This window comes from Nerophis lumbriciformis, linkage group LG18, assembly GCF_033978685.3.
Source record: "Nerophis lumbriciformis linkage group LG18, RoL_Nlum_v2.1, whole genome shotgun sequence".
In the NCBI taxonomy this organism is placed as follows: Eukaryota; Metazoa; Chordata; class Actinopteri; order Syngnathiformes; family Syngnathidae; genus Nerophis; species Nerophis lumbriciformis.
In genome coordinates, this window is record NC_084565.2 from 40,763,181 (window position 1) to 40,781,794 (window position 18,614).

An 18,614-nucleotide genomic window follows, 5' to 3' on the forward strand; every position below is an offset into this window, starting at 1 on the left:
TTTACTGTTAATATCTGCTTATTTTCTCTTTTAACATGTTCTATCTACACTTCTGTTCAAATGTAATAATCACTTATTCTTCTCTTCTTTGATACTTTACATTAGTTTTGGATGATACCACACATTTAGGTATGGATGCGATACCAAGTAGTTAGAGGATCATACATTGGTCATATTCAAAGTCCTCATGTGACGTATTTACTGACTTTATAAACATAATATACTTTTTTTTTTAAAAGAAAGAAGATGTTGTGATGCCAAAAAATATCGACGTAACCAGAGTAGTATCATGCCTGTACTTGGTATCATTACAGTGGATGTCAGGTGTAGATCCAACCATGGCGTTTGTTTACATTGTGACGCCGGTGAGCTACGGTGTGTAGTGAAGCATGTTTAGCTATTCCTCGTCCTCCAGTGATAATGATACTTGTAAGAAACTTACTTTATTTGTCGCCGTGGAGACGAGGATTAGTGATTTAGAAGTAGCTAAAACACTGCGGATGGATGTTAGCCGCTAGCTAGCTAGCTAGCCATGTCTTAAAGCAGCTCTTCCTGAGGGTGTTTCAGTGTTATAACTTCACCTTTATCTTTACTTTTTACACCAAAATGCGTCCATTCTCCCTTTTCTGTCTACACACTGTGTCTGCTTGTAAGTACTCTGTGTGTGTGCGCTGCCGAACATGCTCCTCTGCTCGTAAAACCAGCAATGTCATGACGTGACTTTGACACGGGCGCGGGCGGGGTGCGGGATCGGTACGTTTCAGAGACGGTATAGTACCGAAAATGATTCATTAGTATCGCGGTACTATAGTAATACCGGTATACCGTACAACCCTAACCTAAACTCATGTTTTCGTACACTAACAAATACTTTTTGTACATCAAATAACAGTATTTATAGATCTAAATTCGTGTTTTCTTACACTGACAAATATGTTTGATGCATATATATATATATATATATATATATATATATATATATATATATATATATATATATATATATATATATATATATATATATATATATATGTGCACACATCCTAATGACTATGTATTTACAGTATATATGTTGGATGCATATATATATATATATATATATATATATATATATATATATATATATATATATATATATTAGAGATGCGCGGATAGGCAATTATTTCATCCGCAACCGCATCACAAAAGTCGTCAACCATCCGCCATCCACCCGAACTAACATTTAATCAAAACCGCACCCGCCCGCCATCCACCACCCGCCCGTTGTTATATATCTAATATAGACGATGCAAGGCATTAGTGAGGTTATAAAGCTTTTGCCTGTTAAAGAAAGGAGACTGATCCAATGGAGCAGAGACATTCAATGCGTGCCACGCTGTCACGGCCCAGACGCACACCAGTGCGCAATCATCTGGGAGCCGCGCCGAGCGCACCTCCAAGCGCGCTCACGCCACTCAAACTGCTGCATTCTATCTTGTTTTAACATCCTGCGGCACTCTTCTGGGATCACGGCGGACGAAACTGCTCATGCTCAGGGTGTTTGTGGAGGTTCGGGGTTTTGCACAAATGTGATGCACCATGTTAGATGTCCCGGTTTTGTGACTGTCGTAGACATAAACAGCGTCGCAGCTCTTGCAAATCACGTAGCCAACATTACTATCATCCTGATTTACAACCTCATAAAAACGAGTCCACGCTGAACTTTTCTGGCCTTTTTTTCCCCTGGTCTTTAGTATTCCCTTTTTTAGTTTGTCGCGTACCACGTTTGCTGCCATCTCTTTTTTGTTTCTTCTTCTGTTGTGGCATATGCTGCAGGTGCCTGCTCGTTTTTCGTATGTGGGTAACAACATTTAACTATGTATATATATTTACCAATTGGTTTAACTGCCACTCGCCTGAATCTATTTAAAATCTAATTTTTTTTTATTTCAACCACCCGACCCGACCCGCGGATAAAATCTAATTTTTTTTTTTATTTCAACCGCCCGACCCGCGGATAATCCGCGGACTCCGCGGTTGTGTCCGCAAACCGTGCATCTCTAATATATATATATATATATATATATATATATATATATATATATATATATGTATATATATATATATATATATATATGTATATGTGTGCACACATCCTAATAATGACTGTGTATTTACAGTATATATGTTGGATGCATGTATGTGTGTATATATATATATATATATATATATATATATATATATATATATATATATGTATATGAGGCTCCAGCATCCCCTGTGACCCCAAGAGGGACAAGCGGTAGAAAATGTATGTATATATATATATATATATATATATATATATATATATATATAATGATGACTATGTATTTACAGTATATAAATGTTGGATGCAGACATAAAATGTTGTCATGATGGAATATTGCTGTTTGTTGACAGGAAGGGGAATTCCACTCAGGCCCTAAATAGTACCAGCTTCACATTGCCTGTCCAGCTGTACTCAAACCACAACTTACATTGGTGTTTAGTCGGCGGGGGTGGTGGTGGTGTTGGAATCCGTCTGTCTCGGGGGAGAAGGGGGGGTGTTGTCAGCGTGCGCCACTTGAGCAGCAACAATGGCGCTGTGAGCTGTGAAGCAGGGGTAATGTTTCAGGTCAAAGTGTGAATGGTGCATTATGTGCAGGACAAATATTCACTATTATGCAGGATGACTCCTCCACAATAGTCCTGGTCCCCCCCCCTCCTAGCTGGGTGGCCGACCCCCCTTTCCCCCGCCCGCACGACAACGGCGTTTTATCCTGGAAGTCGGCGGCGGCTTACTGCTCTTTTGAAAGACGAGCGTCTGACTGAGGACCATTCTAAACCGCCCTCTCCTCCCCTGCAGACTCCGGGAGCCCTCGTCCCGCTTGTCCTGGAGAGACGGGCCCTTCCTCGGCGCCGCGTCCCACAGTCAGTCCACGCCGACGGCCGAGCTCTTGAGCCAGGACGTCTTCAACCAACTCTTCGACATGTTGGACCAGTGAGTTCTCCTTCTTGTCCGCCGGCACCCGAGTCCTTTACTGCTCCTGAGAGTCCTGGCAAGTCAACATAGCTAACAGGAAGTCAACACCCACCAAAATAAATGCATTACCCAAGAGACACAGTCATGAAATCAAGTTAATCCGTTAACTTTCTCACACCTGCTGCCACTAGCTAAGTTTAAATCAGATACCAAGTAACTCCACTAACAAGTCACTCCTTCAAATGGAATACATTAGCCTCTTGGACAAAGCAATCTCATCCGTAAAACATTATATAGAACATTTACAACACAAAGATCTACATAGGCGGGTAAACCAGCTAACTAGCATCCTATGAACGTGGAGGAAAGAATATTACCGTCAGTTATTAGACGGGAACAAAAATGCACTGCAAAAAGTCAGTGTTCAAAAACAAGAAAAAAAAGATAAAAAATGAGGGGTATTTTATTTGAACGAAGCAAAATTATCTGCCAATAGAACAAGAAAATGTGGCTTGTCAAGACTTTCCAAAACAAGTAAAATTAAAGCTGCAAGCAGCATTGGTCGGGCCCGCGTGTTTGGCAGGTGCTAGTCCTAAGTGTCCCAATACTTTTGTTCAGTTTTCGTCATAAGTGTCCCAATACTTTTGTCTACTTTTAGTCCGAATTGTCCCAATACTTTTGTGTAGTGTACCTACCTTGTCTGCGTTGGTGCTTCCTGCTTTTAAGCAGCCATCTTAAAAAAACAGCAGCGCAGAAGCATCAGCGCAGCGGGTCTTTGAAGGGTCATAAAATCAAAACCGGAGCAGTTAGAAAAACGCGCTGTAGTTTTAATCACAAGGGTTCAATCTCTCTCCTGTGTTAGTTTGAAGGCAAAACGACAAACGCGCTCAGAGAAGATAGATTTTGAAGGAAGGTGACCGGTTTTTACAAAAAATTTGTTTTGAAGAGGGAATAGCAAACTTCCTGTTGATTTTTGCTGGGGGTTGTCAATCTATGAAATGTAGGTCTAAGTGAGACCTACATAGAGGTTTTTTGTTTCATGTCTCTCCGACCTTCCCAGTGGGAGTTACAGGCAGTTTTGTCATTTTTTTCTTCCGAGGAGCAGTTTTTTTCTGCGTTTTATAAAAAAATTGCGGTAGAGCACAATTTTGAGATTTGGGGTTAGGTTTTTTTCATTAGATCACAGTTTTAGCCAGTCCTGATGTGTGCGTTCAGTTTGGTGAGTTCTGAAGCATGTTAAGGGGGTCAAATTAGAGCTCAAAGAGGCAAAAGTGACTGTTTTTAGTACTTTTTTGTCTTGAAGGGGGAATTGCCAACTTCCTGTTGATTTTTGCCCGAGGATGTACTATTATGAAAGGTAGGTGTAAGTCAGACCTACATAGAGGTTTTTGTTTTATGTCTCTCCGACCTTCCTAGTGGGAGTTACAGGCAGCTGAGTTGTTCTTTCTTCCTAGGGGGCGCTAGAGTGCAATTTTGAGTTTTTGGGTTCGGTTTTTTTATTAAAAGGCAATTTTCGCAGGTCCTGATGTGTGGGTCAAATATGGTGAGTTTTGAAGCATGTTAAGTGGGTCAAATTACAGCTCAAAGAGGCGGCGGAAGAAAAAAGAAAGAAGAAAAACAATAAAACCTTACAAATTCAATAGGTCCTTATGTCCCATTGCATAAGGACTCCCGTTGGGATTCCTTTTACAATGGGCCATGCGGGCCCTAATTAGCTAACCTCAATGAACCCAAAAATAGCTTAAAATAAGTATATTCTCACTAATAACAAGTGCACTTTTCTTGGTAGAAAAAAAATAAGACCTTTTTGCTCAATATGTTGAAAAATATTCTTAAATGAAGTAAATGCTAGTGCCATTATCTTGACATAATGATATTACATTTCTTGAAACCAGCAAACTTCTACTAAAAACTAGTTTATTGTTCTTAATGGAAAGGCAACAAGGCAAGCGCTTGTTACTCTCGGGGTCTCCTAGCCGCTCAGGCAAATCATATTGTCTAAAAATGCATTTTTCCATGGATAACATGACATCATCGCGCCAAGTGCGTGCTCTTTCAGTCAATTAGTGCACATATATACAGCCCCGCCCCCGGCCAAACTTTTTTTAATTGTAATTTTTGAGGAATTTATCTGAATGTGCATGAACTATTTCTGTTCAAAATTGTTAGAAATGTTAAATGTTTAAATATTAACTGTCCGTTTACTGTACTGTGCCAACTGTACTACTATATGAGTACCTATTTTCTATTGTTTCATTGAAAATAAAACAGCAAAGTCCATTTGGCTGTCATCTGTTTTAATTATGAGACACAATTGTGTCAAAATCATGATTTTTTTTTTCATGTTTGAAATAAGAAATGATTACTTTAAAAAAGTAGTTTTATACTTGTGAGTGTTGATGACACAGCTTTGCAACACTTGATATTCTAGTTTCAAGCATGTTTTACTCAATATAGGTCATAACATCTCAGCAACAAGCTGTAATATCTTACTGAGATCATTTAGGACCAAAACCCTTAAAACAAGTAAAACACTCTAACATAAAATCTGCTTAGTGAGAAGAATTATCTTATCAGACAGAAAATAAGCAAATATCACCCTTATTTGACATATTTCATCTTACTTAGATTTCACTTTTTGCAGTGTATAGGATAGGCCGGGGGTCGGCAACCCGCAGCTCTAGAGCCGCATGCAGCTCTTTAGCGCCGCCCTAGTGGCTCTCTGGAGCTTTTTCAAAAATGTATGAAAAATGGAAAAAGATGAGGGGGAAAAAACATTGTTTTGTTTTAATATGGTTTCTGTAGGAGGACAAACATGACACAAACCTCCCTAATAGTTACAAAGCACACTATTTATATTAAACATGCTTCACTGATTTGAGTATTTGGCGAGCGCCATTTTGTCCTACTAATTTTGGCGGTCCGTGAACTCACCGTAGTTTGTTTACATGTATAACTTTCTCCGACTTTCTAGGACAGGGGTCGGCAACCTGCGGCTCTAGAGCCGCATGCGGCTCTTTAGCGCCGCCCTCGTGGCTCTCTGGAGCCTTTTAAAAAATGTATGAAAATTGGAAAAAAGGTAAGGGGAAAAATATATATTTTTTGCTTTAATATGGTTTCTGTAGGAGGACAAACATGACACAAACCTCCCTAATTGTTATAAAGCACACTGTTTATATTAAACGTGCTTCACTGATTCGACTATTTGTCGAGCGCCGTTTTGTCCTACTAATTTTGGCGGTCCTTGAACTCACCGTAGTTTGTTTACATGTATAACTTTCTCCGACTTTCTAGGATGTGTTTTATGCCACTTCTTTTGTCCACCAATTTTGTAATGTTATGCGTGAATGCACAAAGGTGAGTTTTGTTGATGTTATTGACTTGTGTGGAGTGCTAATCAGACATATTTGGTCACTGCATGACTGCAAGCTAATCGATGCTAACATGCTATTTAGGCTAGCTATATGTACATATTGCATCAGTATGCCTCATTTGTAGCTATATTTGAGCTCATTTAGTTTCCTTTAAGTCCTCTTAATTCAATTTATATCTCATGACACACTATCTGTATGTAATATGGCTTTTCATTTTTTGTGGCTCCAGACAGATTTGTTTTTGTATTTTTGGTCCAATATGGCTCTTTCAACATTTTGGGTTGCCGACCCCTGCACTAGTCTCTTACGTGAATGAGATCAATAATATTATTTGATATTTTACGCTAATGTGTTCATCATTTCACACATAAGTCGCTCCTGAGTATAAGTCGCACCCACTATGAAAAAAAACTGCGACTTATAGTTCGAAAAATACGGTAAAACAAGTAAAACACTCTAACATAAAATCTTATGTATGACGCGCAAGTCCCGGGATGCCCAAAATGTCCATAACACAACCAGCCGAGTCCCACGGGTACGGGAGATAAAAGTTGGAAAAGTCAACAAAAGTCCCATAAATGTTCAAAATACCTACCCAGGTTGGAGTCCCACAAGTCCCGCCGCCGGCCGGGATGCCCAAATTGTCCAAAACGCCCGTAGCAAAGTCCCACAGGAAGGTGGGGAGAAAAGTGAGAAAATTCGGTAAAATATTCAAAAATCACACCCGGGTTCGAGTGCCACAAGTCTCGGGACTTGTGGGACTGGAACCTGGGTAGGTATTTTGAACATTTTTGGGGACTTTTCTCACTTTTCTCCCCCACTTCCTGTGGGACTTTGCTGGGTGCGTTTTGGACATTTTTTGCATCCCGGGACTTGTGCGGCCGGCAGCGGGACTCATGAGACTGGAACCCGGGAGGTATGTTGGACACAATTTCGATTTTTTTTTTCCCATTTTGGCCGCCTTTTCCCCTCTTCTTCCCCGCCTTCCTGTGCACCATTGCCGGGTGTGTTTTGGACATTTGGACAAAAATAGTTTCAAGCATGTTTTACTCAATATAGGTCATCAAATCTCAGCAACAAGCTGTAATATCTTACTCAAATCATTTAGGACCTAAACCCTTAAAACAAGTAAAACACTCTAACATCAAATCCTATGTATGGCCGCGCAAGTCCCGGGATGCCCAAAATGTCCTTAACACACCCAGCCGAGTCCCACGGGGAGGGGGGTGGATAAAAGTAGGAAAAGTCGGCAAAAGTCCCAAAAATGTTCAAAATACCTACCCAGGTTCGAATCCCACAAGTCCCGCCGCCGGCCGGGATGCCTAAAATGTCCAAAACGCGCCTAGCAAAGTCCCACGGGAAGGCGGGGAGAAAAGTGAGAAAAGTCGGTAAAATGTTCAAAAATCACACCCGGGTTGGAGTGCTACAAGTCTTAACCTTGTGGCACTCCACACCCGGGTTGGAGTGCCACAAGTCTTAAGACTTGTGGCACTCCATGTGATACTGGAACCTGGGTAGGTATTTTGAACATTTTTGTGACTTTTGCCGACTTTTCCAACTTTTATCCCCCCTCCCCGTGGGACTCGGCTGGGTGTGTTATGGACATTTTGGGCATCCCGGGACTTGTGGGACTGGAACCTGGGTAGGTATTTTGAACATTTTTGGGGACTTTTGACGACTTTTCTCACTTTTCTCCCCCACTTCCCGTGGGACTTTGCTGGGTGCGTTTTGGACATTTTGGACTCGTGGGACTGGAATTTGAGACAAAATTGGGACTTTTGACCACTTTGGCCGCCTTTTCCCCTCTTCTTCCCCGCCTTCCTGTGCACCATTGCTGGGTGTGTTTTGGACATTTGGACAAAAATAGTTTCAAGCATGTTTTCCAAAACGCGCCTAGCAAAGTCCCACAGGAAGGCGGGGAGACAAGTGAGAAAAGTCGGTAAAATGTTCAAAAATCCCACCCGGGTTGGAGTGCCACAAGTCTTAAGACTTGTGGCACTCTCAAGACTTGTGGCACTCCATGTGGGACTGGAACCTGGGTAAGTATTTTGAACATTTTTGGGGACTTTTGACGACTTTTCCCACTTTTCTGTCCCACTTCCAGTGGGACTTTGCTGGGTGCGTTTTGGACATTTTGGACTCGTGGGACTGGAACCCGGGGAGGTATTTTGGACAAAAATTGGGACTTTTGACTATTTTGGCCGTCTTTTCCCCTCTTCTTCCCCGCCTTCCTGTGCACCATTGCTGGGTGTGTTTTGGACATTTGGACAAAAATAGTTTCAAGCATGTTTTACTCAATATAGGTCATCAAATCTCAGCAACAAACTGTAGTATCTTACTGAGATCATTTAGGACCAAAACACTTAAAACAAGTAAAACACTCTAACATAAAATCTTATGTATGGCCCCGCGCAAGTCCCGGGATGCCCAAAATGTCCTTAACACACCCAGCCGAGTCCCACAGGGAGGGGGGGGGGAGATAAAAGTAGGAAAAGTCGGCAAAAGTCCCAAAAATGTTCAAAATACCTACCCAGGTTCGAATCCCACAAGTCCCGCCGCCGGCCGGGATGCCTAAAATGTCCAAAACGCACCCAGCAAAGTCCCACGGGAAGGCGGGGAGAAAAGTGAGAAAAGTTGGTAAAATGTTCAAAAATCACATCCAGGTTCAAGTGCCACAAGTCTTAAGACTTGTGGCACTCCATGTGATACTGGAACCTGGGTAGGTATTTTGAACATTTTTGTGACTTTAGCCAACTTTTCCAACTTTTATCCCCCCTCCCCGTGGGACTCGGCTGGGTGTGTTATGGACATTTTGGGCATCCCGGGACTTGTGGGACTGGAACCTGGGTAGGTATTTTGAACATTTTTGGGGACTTTTGACGACTTTTCCCACTTTCCTCTCCCACTTCCCGTGGGACTTTGCTGGGTGCGTTTTGGACATTTTGGACTCGTGGGACTGGAACCAGGGGAGGTATTTTGGACAAAATTTCGATTTTTTTCCATTTTGGCCGCCTTTTCCCCTCTTCTTCCCCGCCTTCCTGTGCACCATTGCTGGGTGTGTTTTGGACATTTGGACAAAAATAGTTTCAAGCATGTTTTACTCAATATAGGTCATCAAATCTCAGCAACAAGCTGTAATATCTTACTGAGATCATTTAGGACCAAAACACTTAAAACAAGTAAAACACTCTAACATAAAATCTTATGTATGGCCGCGCAAGTCCCGGGATGCCCAAAATGTCCTTAACACACTCAGCCGAGTCCCACGGGGAGGGGGGGTGGATAAAATTCGGCAAAAGTCCCAAAAATGCTCAAAATACCTACCCAGGTTTGAATCCCACAAGTCCCGCCGCCGGCCGGGATGCCTAAAATGTCCAAAACGCGCCCAGCAAAGTCCCACGGGAAGGCGGGGAGAAAAGTGAGAAAAGTCGGTAAAATGTTCAAAAATCACACCCGGGTTTGATACTGGAACCTGGGTAGGTATTTTGAACATTTTTGTGACTTTTGCCGACTTTTCCAACTTTTATCCCCCCTCCCCGTGGGACTCGGCTGGGTGTGTTATGGACATTTTGGGCATCCCGGGACTTGTGGGACTGGAACCTGGGTAGGTATTTTGAACATTTTTGGGGACTTTTGACGACTTTTCTCACTTTTCTCTCCCACTTCCCGTGGGACTTTGCTGGGTGCGTTTTGGACATTTTGGACTCGTGGGACTGGAATTTTGGACAAAATTGGGACTTTTGACCACTTTGGCCGCCTTTTCCCCTCTTCTACCCCGTCTTCCTGTGCACCATTGCTGGGTGTGTTTTGGACATTTGAACAAAAATAGTTTCAAGCATGTTTTACTCAATATAGGTCATCAAATCTCAGCAACAAGCTGTAATATCTTACTGAGATCATTTAGGACCAAAACACTTAAAACAAGTAAAACACTAACATAAAATCTTATGTATGGCCGCGCAAGTCCCGGGATGCCCAAAATGTCCTTAACACACCCAGCCGAGTCCCACGGGGAGGGGGGTGGATAAAAGTAGGAAAAGTCGGCAAAAGTCCCAAAAATGTTCAAAATACCTACCCAGGTTCGAATCCCACAAGTCCCGCCGCCGGCCGGGATACCTAAAATGTCCAAAACGTGCCTAGCAAAGTCCCACGGGAAGGCGGGGAGAAAAGTGAGAAAAGTTGGTAAAATGTTCAAAAATCACACCCGGGTTCAAGTCCATGTGGGACTGGAACCTGGGTAGGTATTTTGAACATTTTTGTGACTTTTGCCGACTTTTCCAACTTTTATCCCCCCTCCCCGTGGGACTCGGCTGGGTGTGTTATGGACATTTTGAGCATCCCGGGACTTGTGGGACTGGAACCTGGGTAGGTATTTTGAACATTTTTGGGGACTTTTGACGACTTTTCTCACTTTTCTCCCCCACTTCCCGTGGGACTTTGCTGGGTGCGTTTTGGACATTTTGGACTCGTGGGACTGGAACCCGGTGAGGTATTTTGGACAAAAATTGGGACTTTTGACCACTTTGGCCGCCTTTTCCCCTCTTCTTCCCCGCCTTCCTGTGCACCATTGCTGGGTGTGTTTTGGACATTTGGACAAAAATAGTTTCAAGCATGTTTTACTCAATATAGGTCATCAAATCTCAGCAACAAGCTGTAATATCTTACTGAGATCATTTAGGATCAAAACACTTAAAACAAGTAAAACACTCTAACATAAAATCTTATGTATGGCCGCGCAAGTCCCGGGATGCCCAAAATGTCCTTAACACACTCAGCCGAGTCCCACGGGGAGGGGGGGTGGATAAAATTCGGCAAAAGTCCCAAAAATGTTCAAAATACCTACCCAGGTTTGAATCCCACAAGTCCCGCCGCCGGCCAGGATGTGGCACTCAAACCCGGCTGTGATTTTTGAACATTTTACCGACTTTTCTCACTTTTCTCCCCGCCTTCCCGTGGGACTTTGCTGGGTGCGTTTTGGACATTTTGGACTCGTGGGACTGGAACCAGGGGAGGTATTTTGGACAAAAATTTGGACTTTTGAGCATTTTGGCCGCCTTTTCCCCTCTTCTTCCCCGCCTTCCTGTGCACCATTGCTGGGTGTGTTTTGGACATTTGGACAAAAATAGTTTCAAGCATGTTTTACTCAATATAGGTCATCAAATCTCAGCAACAAGCTGTAATATCTTACTGAGATCAATTAGGACCAAAACACTTAAAACAAGTAAAACACTCTAACATAAAATCTTATGTATGGCCGCGCAAGTCCCGGGATGCCCAAAATGTCCATAACACACCCAGCCGAGTCCCACGGGGAGGGTGGGTGGATAAAAGTAGGAAAAGTCTGCAAAAGTCCCAAAAATGTTCAAAATACCTACCCAGGTTCGAATCCCACAAGTCCCGCCGCCGGCCGGGATGCCTAAAATGTCCAAAACGCGCCCAGCAAAGTCCCACGGGAAGGCGGGGAGAAAAGCGAGAAAAGTCGGTAAAATGTTCAAAAATCACACCCGGGTTGGAGTGTTCCATGTGGGACTGGAACCTGGGTAGGTATTTTGAACATTTTTGGGACTTTTGCAGACTTTTCCAACTTTTATCCCCCCTCCCCGTGGTACTCGGCTGGGTGTGTTATGGACATTTTGGGCATCCCGGGACTTGCGCGGCCATACATAAGATTTTATGTTAGAGTGTTTTACTTGTTTTAAGTGTTTTGGTCCTAAATGATCTCAGTAAGATATTACAGCTTGTTGCTGAGATTTGATGACTTATATTGAGTAAAACATGCTTGAAACTATTTTTGTCCAAATGTCCAAAACACACCCAGTAATGGTGCACAGGAAGGCGGGGAAGAAGAGGGGAAAAGGCGGCCAAAATGGTCAAAAGTCCCAATTTTGTCCAAAATACCTCCCCGGGTTCCAGTCCCACGAGTCCCGCCGCTGGCTGCACAAGTCCCGGGATGCAAAAAATGTCCAAAACGCACCCAGCAAAGTCCCACAGGAAGTGGGGGAGAAAAGTGGTCAAAAGTCCCCAAAAATGTTCAAAATACCTACCCAGGTTCCAGTCCCACAAGTCCCGGGATGCCCAAAATGTCCATAACACACCCAGCCGAGTCCCACGGGGAGGGGGGATAAAAGTTGGAAAAGTCGGCAAAAGTCACAAAAATGTTCAAAATACCTACCCAGGTTCCAGTATCACATGGAGTGCCACAAGTCTTAAGACTTGTGGCACTTGAACCCGGGTGTGATTTTTGAACATTTTACCAACTTTAAAATAAATAAAATTCGGCAAAAGTCCCAAAAATGTTCAAAATACCTACCCAGGTTTGAATCCCACAAGTCCCGCCGCCGGCCGGGATGCCTAAAATGTCCAAAACGCGCCCAGCAAAGTCCCACGGGAAAGCAGGGAGAAAAGTGAGAAAAGTCGGTAAAATGTTCAAAAATCACACCCAGGTTCAAGTGCCACAAGTGTTAAGACTTGTACCACTCCATGTGATACTGGAACCTGGGTAGGTATTTTGAACATTTTTGTGACTTTTGCCGACTATTCCAACTTTTATCCCCCCTCCCCGTGGGACTCGGCTGGGTGCGTTTTGGACATTTTTTGCATCCCGGGACTTGTGCAGCCAGTGGCGGGACTCGTGGGACTGGAACCCGGGGAGGTATTTTGGACAAAATTTCGATTTTTTTTTTTTTTCCATTTTGGCCGCCTTTTCCCCTCTTCTTCCCCGCCTTCCTGTGCACCATTGCTGGGTGTGTTTTGGACATTTGGACAAAAATAGTTTCAAGCATGTTTTACTCAATATAGGTCATCAAATCTCAGCAACAAGCTGTAATATCTTACTCAGATCATTTAGGACCAAAACATTTAAAACAAGTAAAACACTCTAACATAAAATCTGCTTAGTGAGAACAATGATCTTATCAGACAGAAAATAAGCAAATATCACCCTTATTTGACATATTTCATCTTACTTAGATTTCACTTTTTGCAGTGTATAGGATAGGCAAATATAAGCTTTGGCTTCAGCATATCCCTTTTTCGGTCATTCTTTTTCTTTTCTTTTTGTGTGTATGATTGTTAAATATGTATCTGTACTGTTAAACTGGTCACACACAATGGTTGATGCTTGGTTATATGACCGAACTAAACTTATTTCATTATTTATTTCATTCATTCATATACACTGATATGGTTTTATCGCCCATCTCTACATTGCCTGTCTGTGTCCAGATCCACCATACATTCAGTCTACAGCGAGGGTCCGACTCACGGCTCTGCAGGGAACACCATCCAGATCAGCATGGACTGCATCACCATGCACCAGCCGGACCAGACGCTCGCTGTAAGTACCAAACGTGTGAGAACGCTGGCGGACACTCCGCTATATTACTATTACTATTACTATTACTTTATTACTCCTCTTGGACAAGCCCCGCCTTCCTGCGTTGCCATTGGCTAGGGTTTTTTTTCCCCCCAGTACGTAAACAAATAATGGCTTCATGTCCATCATGGTTTTCTTGCTCAGAATGCATCTTAGACTTAGACCAACTTTAATGATCCACAAGGGAAATTGTTCCACACAGTAGCTCAGTTACAAAGGATGGAAAGGATAATGCAGGCAAGGGCACAAAAAGGGGTGGAAAACAAAAGGTATAAAGTAGGGATTTTTTTTTTTAAACACACATATTTTTGTTTTGTTATCATTCCTGGCTGGCTGGTGGCCTGGGAGGACGTCTGCTCGTTAAGTCATCATCAAATAATTAGGAACTATAAGGCATCTTACTTTAAATCAGGATCCTCATTGTTGGTCTACAAACCCCGTTTCCATACGAGTTGGGAAATTGTGTTAGATGTAAATATAAACGGAATACAATGATTTGCAAATCATTTTCAAGCCATATTCAGTTGAATATGCTACAAAGACAACATATTTGATGTTCAAACTCATAAAAAAAATGTTGTTGTTGCAAATAATCATAAACTTTAGAATTTGATGCCAGCAACACGTGACAAAGAAGTTGGGAAAGGTGGCAATAAATACTGATAAAGTTGAGGAATGCTCATCAAACGCTTATTTGGAACAGGTGGGTGCCATGATTGGGTATAAAAGTAGATTCCGTGAAATGCTCAGTCATTCACAAACAAGGATGGGGCGAGGGTCACCACTTTGTCAACAAATGCGTGAGCAAATTGTTGAACGGTTTAAGAAAAACCTTTCTCAACCAGCTATTGCAAGGAATTTAGGGATTTCACCATCTACGCTCCGTAATATCATCAAAGGGTTCAGAGAATCTGGAGAAATCACTGCACGTAAGCAGCTAAGCCCGTGACCTTCCATCCCTCAGGCTGTACTGCGTCAACAAGCGACATCGGTGTGTAAAGGATATCACCACATGGGCTCAGGAACACTTCAGAAACCCACTGTCAGTAACTACAGTTGGTCGCTACATCTGTAAGTGCAAGTTAAAACTCTCCTATGCAAGGCGAAAAGCGTTTATCAACAACACCCAGAAACGCCGTCGGCCTCGCTGGGCCTGAGCTCATCTAAGATGGACTCATACAAAGTGGAAAAGTGTTCTGTGGTCTGACGAGTCCACATTTCAAATTGTTTTTGGAAACTGTGGACGTCGTGTACTCCGGAACAAAGAGGAAAAGAACCATCCGGATTGTTCTAGGCGCAAAGTGTAAAAGGCAGCATGTGTGATGGTATGGGGGTGTATTAGTGCCCAAGACATGGGTAACTTACACATCTGTGAAGGCGCCATTAATGCTGAAAGGTACATACAGGTTTTGGAGCAACATATGTTGCCATCCAAGCAACGTTACCATGGACGCCCCTGCTTATTTCAGCAAGACAATGCCAAGTTACATCAACGTGGCTTCATAGTAAAAGAGTGCGAGTACTAGACTGGCCTGCCTGTAGTCCAGACATTGAAAATGTGTGGCGCATTATGAAGCCTAAAATAGCACAACGAACTGTTGAACAACTTAAGCTGTACATCAAGCAAGAATGGGAAAGAATTCCACCTGAGAAGCTTCAAAAATGTGTCTCCTCAGTTCCCAAACGTTTACTGAGTGTTGTTAAAAGGAAAGGCCATGTAACACAGTGGTGAACATGCCCTTTTCCCAACTACTTTGGCACGTGTTGCAGCCATGAAATTCTAAGTTAATTAATATTTGCAAAAAAAAAACAAAAAAAAAGTTTGAGTTTGAACATCAAATATGTTGTCTTTGTAGTGCATTCAACTGAATATGGGTTGAAAAGGATTTGCAAATCATTGTATTCCGTTTATATTTACATCTAACACAATTTCCCAACTCATATGGAAACGGGGTTTGTATATACAGGTAAAAGCCAGTAAATTAGAATATTTTGAAAAACTTGATTTATTTCAGTAATTGCATTCAAAAGGTGTAACTTGTACATTATATTTATTCATTGCACACAGACTGATGCATTCAAATGTTTATTTCATTTAATTTTGATGATTTGAAGTGGCAACAAATGAAAATCCAAAATTCCGTGTGTCACAAAATTAGAATATTACTTAAGGCTAATACAAAAAAGGGATTTTTAGAAATGTTGGCCAACTGAAAAGTGTGAAAATGAAAAATATGAGCATGTACAATACTCAATACTTGGTTGGAGCTCCTTTTGCCTCAATTACTGCGTTAATGCGGCGTGGCATGGAGTCGATGAGTTTCTGGCACTGCTCAGGTGTTATGAGAGCCCAGGTTGCTCTGATAGTGGCCTTCAACTCTTCTGCGTTTTTGGGTCTGGCATTCTGCATCTTCCTTTTCACAATACCCCACAGATTTTCTATGGGGCTAAGGTCAGGGGAGTTGGCGGGCCAATTTAGAACAGAAATACCATGGTCCGTAAACCAGGCACGGGTAGATTTTGCGCTGTGTGCAGGCGCCAAGTCCTGTTGGAACTTGAAATCTCCATCTCCATAGAGCAGGTCAGCAGCAGGAAGCATGAAGTGCTCTAAAACTTGCTGGTAGACGGCTGCGTTGACCCTGGATCTCAGGAAACAGAGTGGACCGACACCAGCAGATGACATGGCACCCCAAACCATCACCCAACCATGCAAATTTTGCATTTCCTTTGGAAATCGAGGTCCCAGAGTCTGGAGGAAGACCGGAGAGGCACAGGATCCACGTTGCCTGAAGTCTAGTGTAAAGTTTCCACCATCAGTGATGGTTTGGGGTGCCATGTCATCTGCTGGTGTCGGTCCACTCTGTTTCCTGAGATCCAGGGTCAACGCAGCCGTCTACCAGCAAGTTTTAGAGCACTTCATGCTTCCTGCTGCTGACCTGCTCTATGGAGATGGAGATTTCAAGTTCCAACAGGACTTGGCGCCTGCACACAGCGCAAAATCTACCCGTGCCTGGTTTACGGACCATGGTATTTCTGTTCTAAATTGGCCCGCCAACTCCCCTGACCTTAGCCCCATAGAAAATCTGTGGGGTATTGTGAAAAGGAAGATGCAGAATGCCAGACCCAAAAACGCAGAAGAGTTGAAGGCCACTATCAGAGCAACCTGGGCTCTCATAACACCTGAGCAGTGCCAGAAACTCATCGACTCCATGCCACGCCGCATTAACGCAGTAATTGAGGCAAAAGGAGCTCCAACCAAGTATTGAGTATTGTACATGCTCATATTTTTCATTTTCATACTTTTCAGTTGGCCAACATTTCTAAAAATCCCCTTTTTGTATTAGCCTTAAGTAATATTCTAATTTTGTGACACACGGAATTTTGGATTTTCATTTGTTGCCACTTCAAATCATCAAAATTAAATGAAATAAACATTTGAATGCATCAGTCTGTGTGCAATGAATAAATATAATGTACAAGTTACACCTTTTGAATGCAATTACTGAAATAAATCAAGTTTTTCAAAATATTCTAATTTACTGGCTTTTACCTGTATATAAAGTGACAGGTTATTGCATATGATTGTGTTTCTCAGTCCAGTATTATTGCACTTATCAAGAGGCCATTTGGTATATATTGCACAGTCCAACATTATTGCACATTATAGTCCCAACAATAAAAAGACATGGTAAAAACAACAACAAGCATAGATTTTACGGTAAAAAACCAACATTTTGTCTGGGTTAAAAGTCCACAAGTTGGTTGACTGATGACAACATTGTGAGTGCTGGAGGTGAAGGTCGCCAAAGGTCGTCCAACGCAGCGTCCACTCGCTTGGAATTTCCCGAGGACGCTCTTGATGCCGCGTTATCAGGAGCCGGCGTCTGTCAGGGCCCAAGATATGATCTCACGCTGCCCTTTGACCCCGCGTGACCGCGAAGAAGTTGACTTTCCCTTTTCACTAAAACGCTCACAACTCGTACGCCAGAATAAAATTAATCTGCTTGAGGGAGGGGGTGCTCTCCTGACCCGGTGATTAATGGCCCCGCCCCCACTTTGCTGCTGCTGTCATGGTCACGCCCACATCTACAAGGCACGCCGCTTCCACGGTCCTGGTCCGCCCAGGTGGAGGGTGTTTAGTGGCCCCGGGGGGGGGCGCATTTGTATTGCGGAGGGGTTTTTATGTTGAATCCGAAATTCCTTTTGTGGGTTTCTCTCCCCCCTGCAGGGCGACAATTTAACACATCAGCTCGCAAACGCTCACGGACGGGTGGGGGTGTCGCCCGTGTTAGGAATGTGGCAGAAGAAACGCTATATCCTACCCCAAACAGCTGATGGGGCGCCCTGATAACGCTCTGATCAGCTGAGCTTTCAGGACGCCATGGGGAGGGGGGGGGTGCAGAGTGACTCCATCGACACTGGGAGATCTCCTTACATGTTTGTGTTAGCCGCATCCTGCCCAGCACAACCTTCTGGAACCTTCCGCTTTCTGCAGGGAGACCTGGCAGGTGTCAAACGCCAGATCTGGCCCGCCGCATGGATATATGTCATTAGGTATCATCTCTGACCAAATGCATTTCTTCTTCTTCTTATCCGATATTCCAATATTGTCCAACTCTTAATTACCGATTCCGATATCAACCGATACCGGAATGAACACATTATTATGCCTACCGTATTTTCCGCACCATAAGGCGCCCTGGGTTATAAGCCGCGCCTTCAATGAACGGCATATTTCAAAACTTTGTCCACCTATAAGCCGCCCCGTGTTGTAAGCCGCATCTAACTGCGCTAAAGGAATGTCAAAAAAACAGTCAGATAGGTCAGTCAAACTTTAATAATATATTAAAAACCAGCGTGATGTGGGCGCGCATGGAGTCGT

General features: G+C 43.1%; 1 protein-coding gene across 1 annotated transcript in view; it reads left to right on the forward strand.

The window, feature by feature from the left end:
* LOC133617490 (tumor protein 63-like) overlaps positions 1 to 18,080 on the forward strand; it is a 34,796-nt gene extending 16,716 nt beyond the window's left edge. The window contains exons 2-4 of the mRNA XM_061977422.2: positions 2,867 to 3,001; positions 13,582 to 13,693; positions 17,961 to 18,080. Coding sequence (XP_061833406.1) covers positions 2,867 to 3,001; positions 13,582 to 13,693; positions 17,961 to 18,080 — 367 coding nt within the window. The remainder of the gene's footprint in view (positions 1 to 2,866; positions 3,002 to 13,581; positions 13,694 to 17,960) is intronic.
* Positions 18,081 to 18,614: the final 534 nt, after the last annotated feature.